Source organism: Pristis pectinata, chromosome 20 (assembly GCF_009764475.1).
Source record: "Pristis pectinata isolate sPriPec2 chromosome 20, sPriPec2.1.pri, whole genome shotgun sequence".
NCBI classification, from domain to species: Eukaryota; Metazoa; Chordata; class Chondrichthyes; order Rhinopristiformes; family Pristidae; genus Pristis; species Pristis pectinata.
In genome coordinates this window covers 7,664,531-7,682,432 of record NC_067424.1, presented here as the reverse complement: position 1 = coordinate 7,682,432, position 17,902 = coordinate 7,664,531, and the positions used below count along the sequence as shown (strand labels likewise).

General features: G+C 44.2%; 1 protein-coding gene across 1 annotated transcript in view; it reads left to right on the top strand.

The window, feature by feature from the left end:
• LOC127581021 (uncharacterized) overlaps positions 1-12,252 on the top strand; it is a 151,421-nt gene extending 139,169 nt beyond the window's left edge. The window contains exons 19-24 of the mRNA XM_052035079.1: positions 452-772; positions 1,927-2,247; positions 5,442-5,562; positions 7,214-7,299; positions 10,617-10,663; positions 11,750-12,252. Of these exons, the coding sequence (XP_051891039.1) occupies positions 452-772; positions 1,927-2,247; positions 5,442-5,562; positions 7,214-7,299; positions 10,617-10,663; positions 11,750-12,031 (1,178 nt within the window). The 3' untranslated portion in view covers positions 12,032-12,252. The remainder of the gene's footprint in view (positions 1-451; positions 773-1,926; positions 2,248-5,441; positions 5,563-7,213; positions 7,300-10,616; positions 10,664-11,749) is intronic.
• The last annotated feature ends 5,650 nt before the right edge of the window (positions 12,253-17,902 follow it).

Here is a 17,902-nt window from a genome sequence, read left to right as displayed (position 1 = left end):
TCGCAAATGGCAGAGGCTTTTGCCCAACATCCAACATGGAACAAGCACAAGTAGAGGCAAGTGATGGCAGTGAATGTCCAGTGTTGGCTGAGGGACGAATGGTGGCTAGCACATCCGGGAGCACTCCAAATGAAGTAGTGAGGTTAATGAAAGGCAGCACCTCTAACGCTGCTGCACTCCCTCAGGACCGCACTGAGGAATCAGCTCGATGTTTCTACGCAGGTCTCTGGAGGGGGAAGTGCCCCCACAATGTACTGACACAGGGGAGAGAGCACTGACACAGCTGGCACAGTAACCGCACTGACTGCACTTCAGACCGAGATCATTGGCAGTGAAGTGATGGGACACATCCTGGGGACGTGATGAGACGCGATATTATTATTATCTTCAAAATGTATCTGTTTCTATTAAACCGTCCGGTTCCCCTCAAATTTGAAAGTTTCCCCCTCAGTTTCAGGTGCGTTGTGGGCAGAGAAATATGTCAGAGGAGTTGTGGGAAGAGCGATCACAATCGATTGTCACTATGCAGCAAGGTACCGCTCACACTCAAAGTACTGGTGCCATGGGTGGACTCGCCAGTGTTCAGTTTTAGTGGAAACAAACGGGCAACACGGACGGAGGGGAAGAGTGTCAATCACAGATAACCCGGCACGGGGAATATTTACTGTTACTGTGGAGGATCTTCACTCTGGAGATACAGGATGGTACAGCTGTGGAATTACAACGCCTGGCCTGGATCCAATGTTTCACGTACATCTACAGGTCTCTGACGGTACGTTTCCCAGCGATTGGCTTCATGTCTCCACTGAAATGTCTGATCCATGTTTTCTCTGGGAAGGGTCAGGGCAGCCCCGATATCCCGAGGCCCCGCAGCAGTGCAGTGCCCTGCGGGGAGCGGGCAGGGGTCGGGAAACCCCACTCATGTTGCTCTCACCCAGTGCCGGGTCTGTCCCACTGACTGGCCGCCGATTTCAGGTGGGATGCTCAGCACATTTTCCTGCCTCTGAACTGTAGGAAATGTCACCTTGTCAGAGGTTTGCATTCAGACTAAAACTAATAATCCGACAGTAACAGATCAGTGAGAAACAAGTGTTGCTCATGGTCTAAGTACCTCGGAAATCATGAAAAGGGAATCAGCCCCCAGAGCTCAACAGACTGCGTTCAGTCCTCCCGGAGCAGGCCAGCCCTCTCCCCGCCCCCACCTCAGGGATCAGTCACTCCCTCCTCCAACCCGCGGTCTTTCTCTCCCTCTGTCCCCGACAATGAGCTCCGAGCCCCCTCCCCCAGCACCCACTGACCATCCACCGCCCGGCAGCCAGTCTCTCCATCCGGCCCATTCCCGGTGGGAAGCAGAGTAAATTAATTCTAATGAGGTCTCACCATTAAATTCCGGGCGACCTCCACCTTCCCGGGGTTTCTGTGCTTCCCAGCCTCACACCCTCCCTCGCTGCCTCCGTGTAAATATCAGCGCCAAAGGGTCACTGCTGCAGGTCACTGAAACCAATCACAGTTACACTCTCTCCCTAAACCCACCCAACATGTGACAGATAGCCGACAATTTCCTGCCCTTGTATTTTGCTGAGGTTTACCAGGACTCTCTCCAACGTTCCCATTCCAGAGTCAAACCACTGGACACCACCGGAGACTGGCTCCCTGCTGCTGAGAGACATTGTAGCCCTGATTTCCACACTGACACATCCTCAGTGTCATCACTGCTGTCCTGATCTGGAGTCCTGCTGTGTTCTGGGATAATGGCAGACATGGCAGTTCAGGCAGCTGGGAGGATGCAGAGACACAGAGAGGTAGATGAGCTGGTGAGAGTCCAACCTGGCGGGCCCAGACTGAGATAGAGAAGGGCGGAAAATTGGAGAGTGTTTGATTTTCAGATGTTCACTCAGTGTTTGAATATTTGGTCCTTTCCCACAGAACCCGTGTCTGTTCCTGTGCTTGGATTTCTGTCACCAGCGAATGTCTCCTGTGTTGGGGGCTCAGTGTCAGTGTCCTGTGAGTCTGTCCAGGGATCCCTTCCCATTCAGTACACATGGTATGAAAAGACCCCGTCTAGGGATTTAAAGATCTCAGACACCAGTAAACTGGATCTACGTTGTCAATCCTCCAAACAGGAACACCATCAATATTACTGCACAGCCTCAAATAATCGTGGAGCAAAATCCAGTGAAATGGTCAACGTGACATTCTCCAACAGAATAGGGAATTGCAGTTATTTGATCCGATTCCATAACACTGGTAAGTGGTGGAGAGAATGAATATGTTGGTAATCAATGACTACATAAAATTGTTTTTCCAGAGCACTGTGGTGAGGACCCAATGGGAATAAGCTATTTTAGATCAAGTATTGTGTCACGAGAAATCGTTAATTAATAATAGGGTAGTTAATGCCCCTCTGAATATTGTGGCAATGCTCTGAAAGGAACATTGGGAATAGAATGATGTCATTTCATTCACCTTCTTATGCAAATGTGTCAGATGGTTAAGTTCACCTCATGTTGGGAAGTTCCCCTTCGAACTAGAACATAGAACACATAGCAGAGGAACATGCCCTTTGAGGCCAAATTAACCAAAATCTCTTCTGCTTGCATATGATCCATTTCTGTCCATTCCCTGCATATTTACTTGTCTATCTAAAAGCCTCTTAACTGCCACTATCATATCTGCTTCCACCACTACCCCTGGGATACTGTTCCAGGCACCTACCACTCTGTGTAAAAAACTTGTCTGGCTCTTCTCCTTTAAACTTTCTCCCTCTCACCTTAAATGCATATCCTCAAGTATCTGCATTTTGGGCAGAAAATGAGCTGCAAGTGGGAGTTATTTTAGTCCAGGAAAAGTATGTTTCAGTACAAATCTTGGTATATTGGAGCTCAAAGTGCACCAATCTAACATTTAGCCACAAGCGATTTGGAAGACAAGTCACACCCTGCCCTTTAATGCAAGGGATTTGGACTGGAAGAGTAGTAACAAAGTCACGATTCAATTAGACAAGGCACTGGTGAGGTCACATCTGGAAACATGTGTGCATTTGGTCTCCATACCTAAGGAAGTGTATACTTACCTCAGAGGAAGTGCAGAGCAAAATCACCAGTTTAATTCCTCGGATATAATTGCCCTGTGAGGAAAGATGGATGAGTTGCGTCTCACAGGACTTGAAGAGAACATGACAGAGTTGATGCTGAGAGGATGTTTCCTCAGGCTGGATGGTCCAGAATGGGGTTGGATTCAGGATAAGGGGCCATTGTTTAGGTCTTATGTGACAACAAGGCTGCAGAGCAAGTTTTTTTTCTAATATTTCAAATAAATATTCACTAAGCAGCCCCTTGGGTGCTTCCTTTGAGTGTAGAAGCTCTCCCTCCAACAACACTCCCAGAATCGTGAAACTCTCAGAAACTTGCCATCCAGATTTGCAAACTCAGATAGCCAGCCCCCAGAGTGAGAGAGCCAGTAACAACAGACAATTGTTCAATCTGTTGATGAGTCGTTATCTGTCCATTATGTTAACAGGAATGTTCCTTTCCATGAGAAAATCTTCTGCATTGTCCAGTGATATCAACAACTGTACTTGGATGGGAGGAGAGGAAAGAGAGAGAGAAAAGAAAGTGAGGAGCAAAAAGAGAGAAGAACTAGGAAAGGGAAGAAGAGGCAAGGTCGGTGGGGGGGGGGGGGGGAGGTGGGGGTTGCTGGGTGTTGGTTTACAGAGTGGGAGAATTCAATGTTCATCCCGTTAGGCTGTAAGGTCCCAGGACAGAAAATGAGGTGTTGCTCCTCCAGTTTGCGTTTGGATTTCTCCTGGCAGTGGAGGAGGTCGAGGACTGACGTATCTTTGATGGAATGGGGGGGGGGGGGAGTTGAAGTGGCTGGCAATGGGGAGATGCAGATCGCAGTTACGGACGGAGCATGGGTGTTCTACAAAATGGTCACCTGGTCTGCGTTTGGTGTCGCCAATGTAGAGGAGGCCAAACTCGGAGCACCGAATGCAGTAGCTGATATTAAGGGGGGATGCAGGTAAATCTCTGCCTCACCTGTAAGGCCTGTTTGGTCCCTGGATGGAGGTGATGGAGGTGGTGTAGGGGCAGGTGTTGCACCTATGGTGGGGGCAGTGGAAAATCCTTGGGGTGGGAGCGGGATGGGTTTGGAGAAAGGAGTGAACTAGGGAGTCGTGGAGAGAGCGGTCCCTACAAAGGGCTGAAAGGGGTGTGGAGGGGAAGACATGTTTGGTGGTGGGATTCCGTTGGAGATGGTGGAAGTGGCGGAGAATGATGTGTTGGTTATAAACATTGAATTCTCCCACTTTAAATGGTCGCCTCAGTACAGGAAATATGTGGAAGCCATAGAGAGGGTGCAGAGGAGATTTACAAGGATGCTGCCTGGGATGCAGAGCATGCCTTATGAAAGCAGGTTGAGGGAACTCGGCCTTTTCTCCTTGGAGAGACGGAGGATGAGGGGGGACCTGATAGTAGTGTATAAGATGATGAGAGGTATTGATAGGGTAGATAGTCAGAAGCTTTTCCCCAGGGCTGAATTGATGGCCACAAGAGGACATAGGTTTAAGGTGCTGGGGAGTAGATATAGAGGAGACGTCAGGGGTAAGTTTTTTGCTCAGAGAGTGGTGAGTGTGTGGAATGGGCTGCTGGAAACGGTGGTGGAGGCTGATACGATAGGGTCTTTCAAGAGACTGTTAGGTCGGTATATGGAGCTAAGAGGGCTATGGGTAAGCCTAGTAATTTCTAGGGTAGGGACATGTTTGGCACAGCTTTGTGGGCCAAAGGGTCTGAATTGTGCTGTAATTGTTCTATGTTCTATGTTCTAAACCACCCTCCCCCACCTTGCCTCTTCTTTTCCCTTTCTTAGCCTCTCTCTCTCTTTTTCTCCTTGCTTTTTTCTCTCTTTTTCCTCTCTTCCCTGCCCCCCATGCTGCTTGCCTCCATACCTTTGACCTATCCCCTGGTGGATCTGCTCTCCCCTCCTCCCCACCACCTGCCTATCACTATCTCTTACCTTTATCTACCTTTCACACCCTGTGTCCACCCCACCTCCCCTCTTTTGTCCACCTATCACTTCTCTGTTTTTTCCCCCTATATATTGGGCTTCCCATTTTCCTATCTTCAGTCCTGAAGAAGGGTCCAGATCCGAAATGTTGACCATCTGCTCTTTTCCACGGATGTTCCCTGACCTGCTGAGTTTTTCCAGCATCCTGTTGTTTTTTATCTAGATCCCAGCATCTGCAGTCCTTTGTTTCTCAACTATTGGAAGCATCTCCCATTTGCTTCAAAGACAGCCAATTACCCTGAAGAAATGCCACCATGGCCGTGAAACTAAATCAACCCTTTACTCATGCCAAGAGCTTCCGTCTGACAATTGTGCTCTCTTGCGTCACTACAAGTGAAAAGCAAGTGAAACTGAATTTTGTTTCCTTGTCTCAACAGGACCTGAATATTCTTGTGAAACTTCTACAACACAATCAATAACAATGAAACAATCTGTAAATAAAGAAAGAAGGTCCAACTATTCTTCAAAGCAAGCAACTCAATCTGTTTCCAGTGAAAGGTACGCTGTTCTCATTGTGGGTGTTTTGATTGACCCTGCTTCTGTATGACAGATATTTGGGAGACCATTTCTTCTTCAGTTCACTGGTGCTAAATGACTGTGGCATGAGTGAGTTCAATCAAAGTCAAAGTCATGGGTGCAATGAAAAACTTACTTGCAGCAGCATCACAGGCACATAGCATCATATAAGCAGCAATTGCAAGAAAAACTTAAATTACACACAATTTTTACAAGAAAGAACACAATAAAAAAAAGTCCATTTTAGTGCAAAGTGATCAAAGTGGTCGTAGTGTTGCTAAACTGTAGTGATTAGGGTTTTGCTGGCTGATTCAAGAGAAGTAGCTGTTCTTGAATCTGGTGGTGTGGGACTTCAGGCTTCTGTACCTCCTGCCCGATGGTAGCTGCAAGAAGATGGCATGGCGCAGATGGCGGGGATCTTTGATGATGGATGTTGCCTTCTTGAGGCAGTGCCTCCTGTAGATACTACTGATGGTGGAGAGGGATGTACCCGTGATGTATTAGGCAGAGTCCACTGCTCTCTGCAACTTCTTACATTCCTGCACATTGGAATTGCCATACCAGGCCATGATGAAATCAGAACAAATACTAGGAACTGTGTATAACTGAGGCTCCGGTACTCACTTAAAGCCAGACACTCAAAGGCAAATTTGTCTCCCAAAACATTCAGTTAAAATTGATGAAGCAGAAGACAGAGTTGGCAATGACTTTAGGGTGAGAGCTGGTTTTAAGCAAGCACAGTGTTGTCTTTGTGACCTCATCAGGATTTGAGGATCAAGAACAGGCTGGGCTGCAGGGCCCGTTTACATTCTATATTATTCAATGACTCTGTGTGAATGTTTGCAGTGAGGTCTGTAGACATTTCACCAGCATCTCCCCACTGCAGTCCACTGTCTACCTTCTCACTCACAACTGCTCAAACATCTTCAACTTCTTTTGAAAATTTGCATTTATTCCTAATTTCTTTAAAACTCTTTGATCTTATTAAGTTTTTGAATGTTCTCTACCAATCATAAATCTTCACAGTTTTGACCAGTTGGACAGATATCTGTGTTGGGGGTGAAATTTAGCCAACAGTCAATGAATTTTCAGCAGATTCATTGGCTTGGCTTCTTTTGACCTCTCCATTTCTTGCCTTGATGGGATTTATCGGTGAATAGCCCAGCACAGTGGGATGAGGGGGTGGTGCAATTCTCCATTGAGGTTACAACCTGATTCTGCACAAGTACAACAAATGCTTGAGGCAATTCCTCTGCTACCACTCCACTACAGTACTGAGGGAAGGCTGCATGGTCATCAGCTGTCTGTTGTACCGGCAGCCCTCAATCAATCCTTTCAGATGGAGAGAATAGATTCCATGCAATCTTTGCAAAGAAGCAAATCTTTCCCTGATGGCCTGGACAATATTTACCCTTTCACCAGCATCACTATCATTGCTCATTATCACTGCTGTTTGTGGGGCCTTCCTCTGAGCAGATTGGCTGCTGCAACAATGTCTACACATCATTTACTGAGTTGCACACATCCTGAGGTTATGAATGGTTCCTCGGGAATGCCGAAATTTTGTTCTTTATCATTGGCCAAGAATCAATGGTGAACCAGGGCTGATCCTTTCCTATTCTCTGTACCATAGCCTCATTGACATCATTGTGCTCAGCACTGCTGGAGTTCTTCTCATCGCAATCTTCGCTTCCTTACTTTGGCACCTAAAGTGTAGAGGTGAGCGTTTACTTCTTTTTCCTCATTTCATCATATACGTATATGATCATTACCTACAAAATGTTAAGTGATTTTAATTGGTTCAAATCAACCAAGACCCAGGGTTAAAGTGCTCTTGGCTGGGTATATTAATTATCAAAGAACAATGAAACTCCCACTGTTTGTACATGACAACAATTATTCCTCTAAAGATCACAGGACAGAAACTCAAACTGTGTGTGGAATGGCAGAGCTACACAATCACTAAGAGGATAGGTAGAAGTGGGATTGAGGTGTCAAATGTCAGATTGAGCTTTGATGATTTAGCTCCTGTATTTGGAGGTGCAAAGACTTCATGTGCTAAGTTTCTCAATAATCCACAATGGTAAATTGCATAATTTATATGTACGTCCATGGCAAATTAACATATATTTTAACTATCCACCAGTGAGAGAGACATTGACGTTTGTGAGGATGGCATACAAAAGGCTGATATGCTCGGGCATGTCGACGTGAGGAAAGAGGATGTGCTGGAACTTTTGAAAAACATTAGGATAGAAAAGTCACTGGGGCCGGATGGGATATATCCAAGGTTATTATGGGAAGCGAGGGAAGAGATTGCTGCACCTTTGGCAATGATTTTTGCATCCTCATGTGCCTGACTGAATTCTCTGAGGATGTGACAAAGCACATTGATGAAGGTAGAGCAGTGGATGTGGTGTACATGGATTTTAGTAAGGCGTTTGATAAGGTTCCTCATGGAAGGCTCATTCAGAAAGTCAGGAGGCATGGGATCCAGGGAAACTTGGCTGTGTGGATTCAGAATTGGCTCACCCATAGAAGGCAGAGGGTGGTGGTAGATGGAGCATATTCTGCCTGGAGGTCGGTGACCAGTGGTGTTCCGCAGGGATCTGTTCTGGGATCCCTGCTCTTTGTGATTTTTATAAATGACTTGGTTGAGGATGTGGAAGGGTGAGTTAGTAAGTTTGCTGATGACACGAAGGTTGGTGGTGTTGTGGATAGTGTAGAAGGTTGCTGTAGATTACAACAGGACATTGATAGGATGCAGAGCTGGCCTGCAAAGTGGCAGATGGAGTTCAACCCGGAAAAGTGTGAAGTGTTGCACTTTGGAAGATCGAATTTGAAGGCAGAATCCAAGGTTAATGGCAGGACTCTTGGCAGTGGGGAGGAACAGAGGGACCTTGGGGTCCACATCCATAGATCACTCAAGGTTGCTGCACAGGTCAATAGGGTTGTAAAGAAGGTGTATGGTGTGTTGGCCTTCATTAGTCGGGGTATTGAGTTCAAGAGCCGCCAGGTAATATTTGCAGCTCTACAGAACTCTGGTTAGACCACAATTGGAGTATTGTGTTCAGTTCTGGTCACATTATAGAAAGGATGTGGAAGCTTTAGAAAGAGTACAGAGGGATTTACCAAGATGCTGCCTGGATTGGAGAGCATGTCTTATGAGGACAGGTTGAGTGAGCTAGGGCTTTTCTCTTTGGAGAGAAGGAGGATGAGAGGTGACTTGATAGAGGTGATGAGGCATAGATTGAGTAGACAGTCAAAGACTTTTTCCCAGGGCGAAAATGGCTAACGCAAAGGGGCATAATTTTAAGATGATTGGAGGAAGTTATAAGGGGGTTGTCAGAGGTAAGTTTTTTACACAGAGAGTGGCGGGTGCGTGGAACGCACTGCTGGCAGAGGTTGTGGAGGCAGATACATTAGGGACATTTAAGATACTCTTAGGTAGCCACATGAATGACAGAAAAATGGAGAGCTATGTGGGAGGGAAGGGTTAGATAGATCTTAGAGCAGGATAAAATGTCGGCACAACATTGTGGGCTGAAGGGCCTGTACTGTGCTGTAATGTTCTATGTTCTATCCTCTACTCACTGCTTCTCATTGGAAAAATCCTCTTGGTTTCATCAATACACCTGGTAGTACCCGTGGAGAAAAGCAGGTGGTCAACTTTTAGGGCCAGGACCCTTTTTCAGGGAAAAGGGGAAGCCCAATATATAGGAGGGAAAAGCAAAGCAGTGATAGATGGACAAAAGAGGGGAGGCGGGGTGGGCACATGTTGGTGATAGGTAGATGCAGGTGATCGTGATGGGCAGGTGCAGGGGAAGAGGGGAGAGCAGATCCACTGGGGGATGGGTCAAAGGTAAGGAGGATGCTGTGGGCCTGCTGAGTTCCTCCAGCATCATAGTGTTTTTCATCTAGATTCCAGCATCTGCAGTCCTTTGATTCTCTGGTTTTATCCACAGTTGCTGTAGAGTCAGTAATGAGTTCTGTTTCCTCTCGATGATAAATTCTCTTTTGAATGCATTTTGCGGACCGATGTAGGGCACTGTTTAAATAGTTTCTGCTGGGTATATAGACCTGTTCTGCTTTATTTGCATGAGGAAATAGCTTCCTATCGCTGTATGATAAAGTCCTTGGAACCTCCAACTCTTCGGCTGATAATGTAACTCATTGTCTGACAGCAATATCAATTGTCACTTTGATGTACTTCATGGCTTGTTCCCCACTTCCCAATAGATCAGCAACTTCAGTACAATATCACTGCAGAATTGCCTCTGGCTCTCCCCCATACACAGTCCTGTGTGCTGCAAAGCTCTGAGAAAAAGAGGAAACAATCTTTTTTACAGTAAAATTTCCTAAATACAGAATAACTCTAATATCACAGAAATTGCTAGGAAAACACGGGTTCAGGCAGCAATGGTTGGAGAATAAAAAGTTAATGCTTCAAATCAATGAACTGGAAGAAGTGAGAGATAAAATAGTCTACAGATTCTGAGGTAGGAGGGGAGAGAAGAACAAAATGGATGGTTGCTGATAATATGGAAGGTTGAAGAAAATACTGAAAAAATGAATTCCATGGCAAAAAGTGGGATTAATGAATGAAAGATTAGCCCAGAGGTGGTGAAAATAGGAGGAACAGAATCATTACATGACATTGAATTCAGTGTAGAATCTAGAGTCTGTAATGTGGCACATCAAAGGAGTGAAGTGTTCTTCATGTAATTTGTACGTTCTACTTGAGGGACAATCTGGCACAGAGCTCTACAAAATCAATAGGTTGATAATGAGGCAAATGTAACTATTGTCAGCTGATCTACTCCATCGCACAGTGAAGATGAAGGTTACTGATCATTTCTGATGGAGGATCAGAAATGTGCTTTGTGCTGTAACCAAAGCAGATTTCTGCTCAGTGGGGAGAATCGTATCTGTGGTGCAGCTGAAGTTCTCATGAATATCAGGTTCTGAATGCAAAACGTGGATGTTTGAACATGTTTCTGGCATGGCCCTTTCAACAGTAACATTTTACTTTCCAGAATCCAAGTGGGAAACATCTCCCAGACGAGGTGACAAGAAAATCCAGGTAAAGACATGAAGTATAAATTCTCTGAATATTTGAGAACTTACAAAATCAGATCACAGGCCACTCAATCCATTAATCTGCTTCAAAGTTCATACTATACACAAATCTCCTCCCATCCCTCTTCATCAAACTACGTCAGCATAGGCTTCTGGTCGTTTCTCCATCTTGTGCTTACCCAGCTTTTGTTTAAAAGGATCCATGATACTTTACTGAACCAACCATTGGAGTGGTTTCAGTCCTTAATGTTACTAACAGGCACATAGTGAGGTTTCCATGTCTAGAATTAAGAATTTGCTAATTGCGTAACCCTAGCTTTGACATTTCAGTTGACATTTCCTAGCTTCCCATTGCATCCCAAAAACTGATGAAAAAAATCAGGAAAAACAGGGAAAGTCCACTCAGCACAACCAACCCATTTGTTCTGTGGACATTGACTGACCTTAGCCACCCACTTTCTCATCGTACTTCTTAATTCTGACACCACTCCGAGTACCTTATTGTTTCTTAGGTCTATAATCAACAGGCTTTGTTTGTGACATTTTCCATAATGTATGACATATGACATGCTTGTCCTGTATTATTACAGTATGTATTTTCAATCTGACTTCTCAATTTTGTAAACCGTTGACACATTGATTATTTTGGGTCAAACTTGTCAATTAGCTTCAAAATCTTACTTTAATCAGCTGCCTCTCCACTTTTGCAAAGATTACGATGCAAGTGAGAATATCACAGATTTCTGCTTTGTGGGTGAAAGCAGGATTGTAATAAATCCATGTGAGAATTCTGGAGGATCTTCCTTCCTGAATTGTGATGAGATTGTGGAGTTAGTTACCATGAGGAATGGTTGATGTGAACATCGAAGAGGGATTAAAAGGAATTTGGATATACTGTACACATGGGGGAGGGAAAGTACAAGTTAATATAGTTGAATAGCACATGCTCGAAGTATACAGCAGCAAGGGCTTTATCAGTCCAGTTCTGATGGAGAACCGTTTTGTAATAGATTTTCACTCAGAACAGTAGATTACACCTTTCGCATTTATCAGGCCGAAATTAGATCTTGGATCTTTTTTTATATTTTAGGAATTGGCAGCACTGGAAGGGAGCACTGTTCATGCAACAACACTGAAACTTCAAAACAACAAGGCAGCTTTCCAGCTGCCAAACAATGAAAATGGAATTGTGTACGCAGCAATGCAATTTCAAAGGAAGTCAAGTGCAGGGCACTCCGTTACCGATGAAGCCACTGTCACCTACGCAGATGTCAAATTTCAAAGCAACAGCGCAAGGGCCAATCAGAGAGCTCCCGACCCTGGCACTCCACAGAACTCTGCACAGTCAATATATGCCACTGTTGCTTTTTAAGAAAACGATTTACCTGGACCTGTGTTGTTTATTTCTCCAGCTTCACTTCACTGTTGTATTGAGGTTCCTCCACCATAATCTATGCACATACTTACCTTCTCGGGCTTTTTCAAACTAATTCCTTTCAGTTCCTGATCATCAGCAAATGTAACAAATTGCCATTAAATTTCTGAGTCCAGGCCATCTATTCAAATAACTGTCATTTTACTTCTAGTACTAAATGCTGCAGTATCCATCCTCACACCCAAACCATAACATAACTGCACTTTCTCTGTAGCTGCAACACTATATTCTGCATTCTGGTTTCCTACATCGATGTAATTACAGTATGTATGGCATAATCTGTCTGGGTAGCATGCAAAAAAAAGCTTTTCACTGTATCTCAGTATATTTGACAATAGTAAAGCATTTACAATTCCAGCAATTCTTCTCAGAGGTCAGTCTGAGCTCAGCGTAAGTGTTACGGATTAGGTTACTATTGGTGAATGTCCCTTTAAGATATTGCACAGTAGTGTGTGTGTGTGTGTGTGTGTGTGTGTGTGTGTGTGTGTGTGTGTGTGTGTGTGCACGTGTGTGTGTGTGTGTGCACGTGTGTGCGAGTGTGCGTGTGTGTGTGCGCGTGCGTGTGTGTGGCATGATTATGACAACAGCAGGAGATAAGGACGTGATGACGTTTTTTGGAGCGGTCAGTCAGAGTCAGTCAGAGAAGAGAGAGAGAGAGGGAGAGAGACACCGGCCTGCTGGTCTCTGTATCGATGGATGAAAAACAATAACTGTGTCTGTCACTACAATCCACGCATGGATTTTTGGAATAGTCCAGTGGAGTCCACTTTGTCATTAATCTGTAGAAGGAAACAGGTATTTGTGTGGACGGCCACGTCTCAAATGCCTTTCAGGGTGGCAGATACTTTGGAACAAAGGAATGGAGACTATCAGTGATTGAGGTGTCGTATGGGTTCCATCGTGGAACATTTGGATTTCGTAATTACTCTCTATTTTTTCTCTATCTTCCTCCAGTCAACGGTGATTTTGCTCACGTTTCACCTTGCTGAACTGAACTTTGAGGACTATTCCTGGATGTGGAGTTTGGGAATTTGCCACACACACACTTTGGGTTTAGTCTTGGGGTTAATGTTTAAGATTTTTACTTCTAACATTCTAACATTTTTAGTATTATTTTTCTTATTATCATAAGTAGTTACTAATAAGAGTTTTTAACACTTATACATGACTCGGTGTGTTTCTTTTGTTGCTGGTACATGACAGTAAGGCTCTTGTCTATACACCTAAAAATGGTGGGTTCAAATCCCACTGCAGCGCTTGAGCACAGAATCCAGATTAACTTTTCCATGCAGAACAAGAAAGTGTGTTAATCTTAGAACTGGCAAAGAACACAAACAAGGCTTCTCCTCTCCTGCATCACTGGTGACATAGAAATGGGAAACATAACTGATAAACTATCAAACTGATAGAAGATTGGAGATAAATGATGTCAATGATGCCATGTCCCATAAATAAATGAAAGTAAAACAATAATAGGATGTTGTTGACCCATCAAACCTGAGGAAACAACGAGATTGCAAATTATGAATATTGAATATGATTAATGTGTACTTGTGAGAAAGTATTTCTGGTTCCAGGAAAATCAATGATCAGATCATAAGTTCAAAATGGTGATTAATAGTACACGAAAAAAAAACATATTTTCCATCTCTTGACTTGAGATAGTTTTGAAGTCTGTGTTCCATGTTCGGACCATTCAGAGAACCCAAAGTCACAGGCTGGATGACAGTGCGACCTATGAAGAGGATGTAGAGAGTCCTTGTGGGATACAGTAAGGATAAGAAACTGCACCAGGATGTAGGAAATGGAACATGTGAAATAGTAGGAGGTGAAAAAATAGAAATGCAAATCATTTTTATAAATGTCGAGAGATTGAAAGATGTTGTTTGGAAGAACCCAACTGTCCCTGTACATGAATCACTGAACATTGACCTACAGTGCAGCAGCAATTAGAAAGTTGAACAGTATGTTGGCAGTTGTTACAAGAGGTTTGGGTATAAGAATAGGGACACCTTGGTTCAGTTACAGATGATTAGTGAGACTGCATCTCGACTGTTGTGTGTGTCTAGTCTCCATACTCAACAAAGGGCATAAATGCAAAGGAGAGAATGTAGTGAAGATTCATCAGGTTGATTCCTGATATGGCAAGTTTGTCAGTCAAGGAAAGATTAAGCAGACTGGGTCTATACTCTCTGGATTTCAGGAGAACAGAAGTAGGTGATACTGCTGGTGCAGCAGTCTCCCAGCTCCAGTGGGTGACATTCAATTATGATCTTCAATGCTGTCTGTATGGACTTTGCATCTTCTCCCTGTGACCCTGTGGGTTTCCCGCAGATGCTCCAGTTTCCTCCCACATCCCAAAGACCTGCTCGTTGGAAGGTTAATGGGCAACTGTAAAATTGCCCATCATGTAGCTAGGTATTTAATGGGTAAAGTGCAAGAGAATAGGATCAGGGAAATAGTTTGGGGAATTGATTAGTGGGATTGCTCCATGGGCCTAATGGGCTCCTTATATGTTTATAGGGATTGACAGTGCAGATACAAGGATGAAGTAAGTTGGTAAATTGGTTTATTATTGGCACATAGACCGAAGTACAGTGAAAAACTTTGTTTTGTATGCCATCCATACAGATCAGTTCATTACATTGAGGTAGTACAAGGGAAAACAATGACAGAATGTAGAATAAAGTGTTAAAGTTACAGAGAAAGTGCAGCACAGGCAGACAATAAGGTGCAAGGCCATAACAAGGTAGATTGTGAGGTCAAGAGTCCATCTTATCGTACTAGGGGACTGTTCAATAATCTTATGACAGCGGGATAGAAGCTGTCCTTGAGCATGGTGGTCCATGCTTTCAGGCTTTTGTATCTTCTGCCCAATGGGAGGGGGGAGAAGAGAGAATGTTTCCCTTTTGTATAAGGTGTATCTAAACCCAAACATAACAGACTCAAAATATGTCAGCCACTCAGCCATGAGATAAGAAGAAACTTCTTCATAGAGAACCAAGTGAATACTTGGAGTTCTCTTACCAGAGCTGGAAAGTGCTGTTTGGAAATTAAAGGAATCAAGGGATATAGTGTTAGTGCAGGAAAGTGGTGCTGAGATAAAAGGTCAGCCAAGATCCTATTGAGTGGAAATGTGGGTACAAGGGGCCAAACCATCTGCTTCTAATTATTATGTCCTTATGTTCACTTATAACTCTGAGCAGCACATGGTATAAATTATGATACTGCTGTTAATTAATTGAATGTTGTCTTCTATAAATAAAAGATGTTTGATTAGAAGCTCTATTCCATCAACATGACTTACCAAGCAGCAATATAGAGGAGAACCTACAGATCCTACAAGATGTGCTTGTTTCCCCTTCCTCCACTGACCCATCACTTTTCAAAAAACTGTCCAACAAACCATGTTACAATGTGGTCATGAATCTTTCCATGCCACTGAGAATATATGAATATTAATCAAATCAGATTAAACTAACTCCTATTCATTTATCTCTCTCTGTAGGTCTGGTGGTTTCCCGGCCTTCCTGTATTGACAGTGGGCCAGCAATTGACTTACTGGCATTTGTGCAGAAGCCCTGTAAAGGGAATTTTAATAGCTGATGAAATGAGAGAAGTCCTTATTCTGTGGTGAAACACCTTCACCCTGAGGTGGAGAGATTACAGAAATCTTCATGAAAACATTGACATCGGCATGCCATTCTCTTTATCTGTCACCGTCTATGTTACAAGCTGGACCCTGCATAGACTCACTACCATTCTGGGATCAATCCACTCAGGCACAACTTGCAGTGACTGACCAAATCATTCTTCTGAACTGAAGTATCTTCAGTATCTCAGTATTGCACCTGCTGTCATCTGCTTGTGACTGACTAGGTCACCTTTCTTAAGTGTAGTGCCCCTGATGGCTGAGAGATCTTACCTGGGAGGTAAAGGCACACTGGCTGTAAACAATAGAAAATGAAGCTTTCCCTAAGATTGTCTGGTCTCAACAAACAATACGTCCCAGCACCTGCTCTCTGTTCTTGAGCCAAGCTAACCTCATATTAACATGAAATGCCATGTGTAAACAGACAATTCCTTTATTTTGGTATTTTGACAAAACCTTTTAAGTTAAAACTCAGACATTGGCATTTATTTTCCTAAAATATCAAAAGTATTATGAATACTGCAGCTCAGTGGGCAGTGAAAATCCACAAGTCAGGTACCCGCCCCCCTCTCTCTCTCCCTCTCCCCCGCTCTCTCTCTCTCTCTCCCCCCGCTCTCTTTCTCTCTCTCCCTCTCTCCCTCTCTCTCTGCCATTACCACACAGTATTACACCTTGTACATTTCATAGAGCTTAACTTTTCTCGAAGCACATTCTGGTAAATTTCTGGAATTCTGGAGCACAGACTCTCCCTTCCTATAAGCCCCACAGACTTATTAATGAAACCACTCTTCCTGTAGACATTGCTATAATAAGATAAGATATTTATTTATTAGTCACATGTACACCGAGACACACAGTGAAATGCACCATTGTGCATTACTGTGAATGTGCTGGGGGCAGTCCGCAAGTGTCGCCACTCTTCCGGCGCCAACATCACATGCCCACAACTCCTAACCCGTACGTCTTTGGAATGTGGCAGGAAACCGGAGCACCCGGAGGAAACCCACACAGACACATGGGGAGAACGTACAAACTCCTTACAGACAGCGGTGGGAATTGAACCCGGGTTGCTGGCTCTGTAATAGTGTTATGCTAACCACTACACCACCATGCCGCAACTGTGGGATCTTACACCACTTTCCGACTCACTGTCTGGGAAGCACTTTGAAATGGCCTGGGGTGAGGAAAGTCTCCATTTCAAGGCAAGTAACTTTAAAAAGTTCAAGTTAAACAGGTCCAGCGCCATCAGTGGGACAACAGAGCTGGGAGTAGCACAGTCTCCACACTGTGGACATTCAGGAGCCCCTGTCGCCTTTGACTCAGGAGGACAAGGGATCAAGACCCCCTCCCAGCCTTGGCACAGTCTTCAGTGTTGGTGACTCTTGAGTGTACTGTTCGCTTCTTGATCAGATGTTGCAGTCTCATCAGTCTCTCCAGAAGACAGAAAAGATGCCACAGCACTCTTCAAAGGAAGGAGAGAGTTCTCCTGGTGTCTTCACTCTTGCTTATCTCAATGGGATCTTGCAATGTAATAACAACAAGCCACAGTTCCCTGTGTAAAAACAGTCTCCAGTCCTACTTCCCCCTCACCCACTGTGTGAAGAGAGTTATACTACGCTGCTTCACATCCTGAGAAGGACAAAGTGTCCCCTGGTATTTCCAACTTCGTCGTCATTATTGCTTTCATGTAGTTTTGTTTCTCTCATTTTCAAACAGCCTCCCCATTTAGAAGCTCCAAGGATCACTGTACATACATAAGCTTCTGATACATGTCATCTCTAACAAAAGTAACAACTTCTTGTAGTTTCTTGCCTCATTGACCATTGCAAGCCGCAACAAACTCACTTTATTCAGCACTCAACTTTTCATTTTTTTATTGTGCCAATGAGAGACTAATATACAGAGTAATCATCCCTCTGTTGTGCAGTGAAAGTGCTTGCCCAGAAGCACTGTTCCCCACATACCAAACCTACCACATATCCCAGCCAATCCCACCTGTCACCATCCCATCTCCTACCCATTCTCCCCAACCATTTAACCCTCTGTAATAGGAATTACAGGGCAACAATAAATGACACAAATAATGGTCAGTCATCCAAATATGTGTGCTGTGCATGCATTCAATATCTGTGGGTTAAATAGCATCTGGGTGGGAA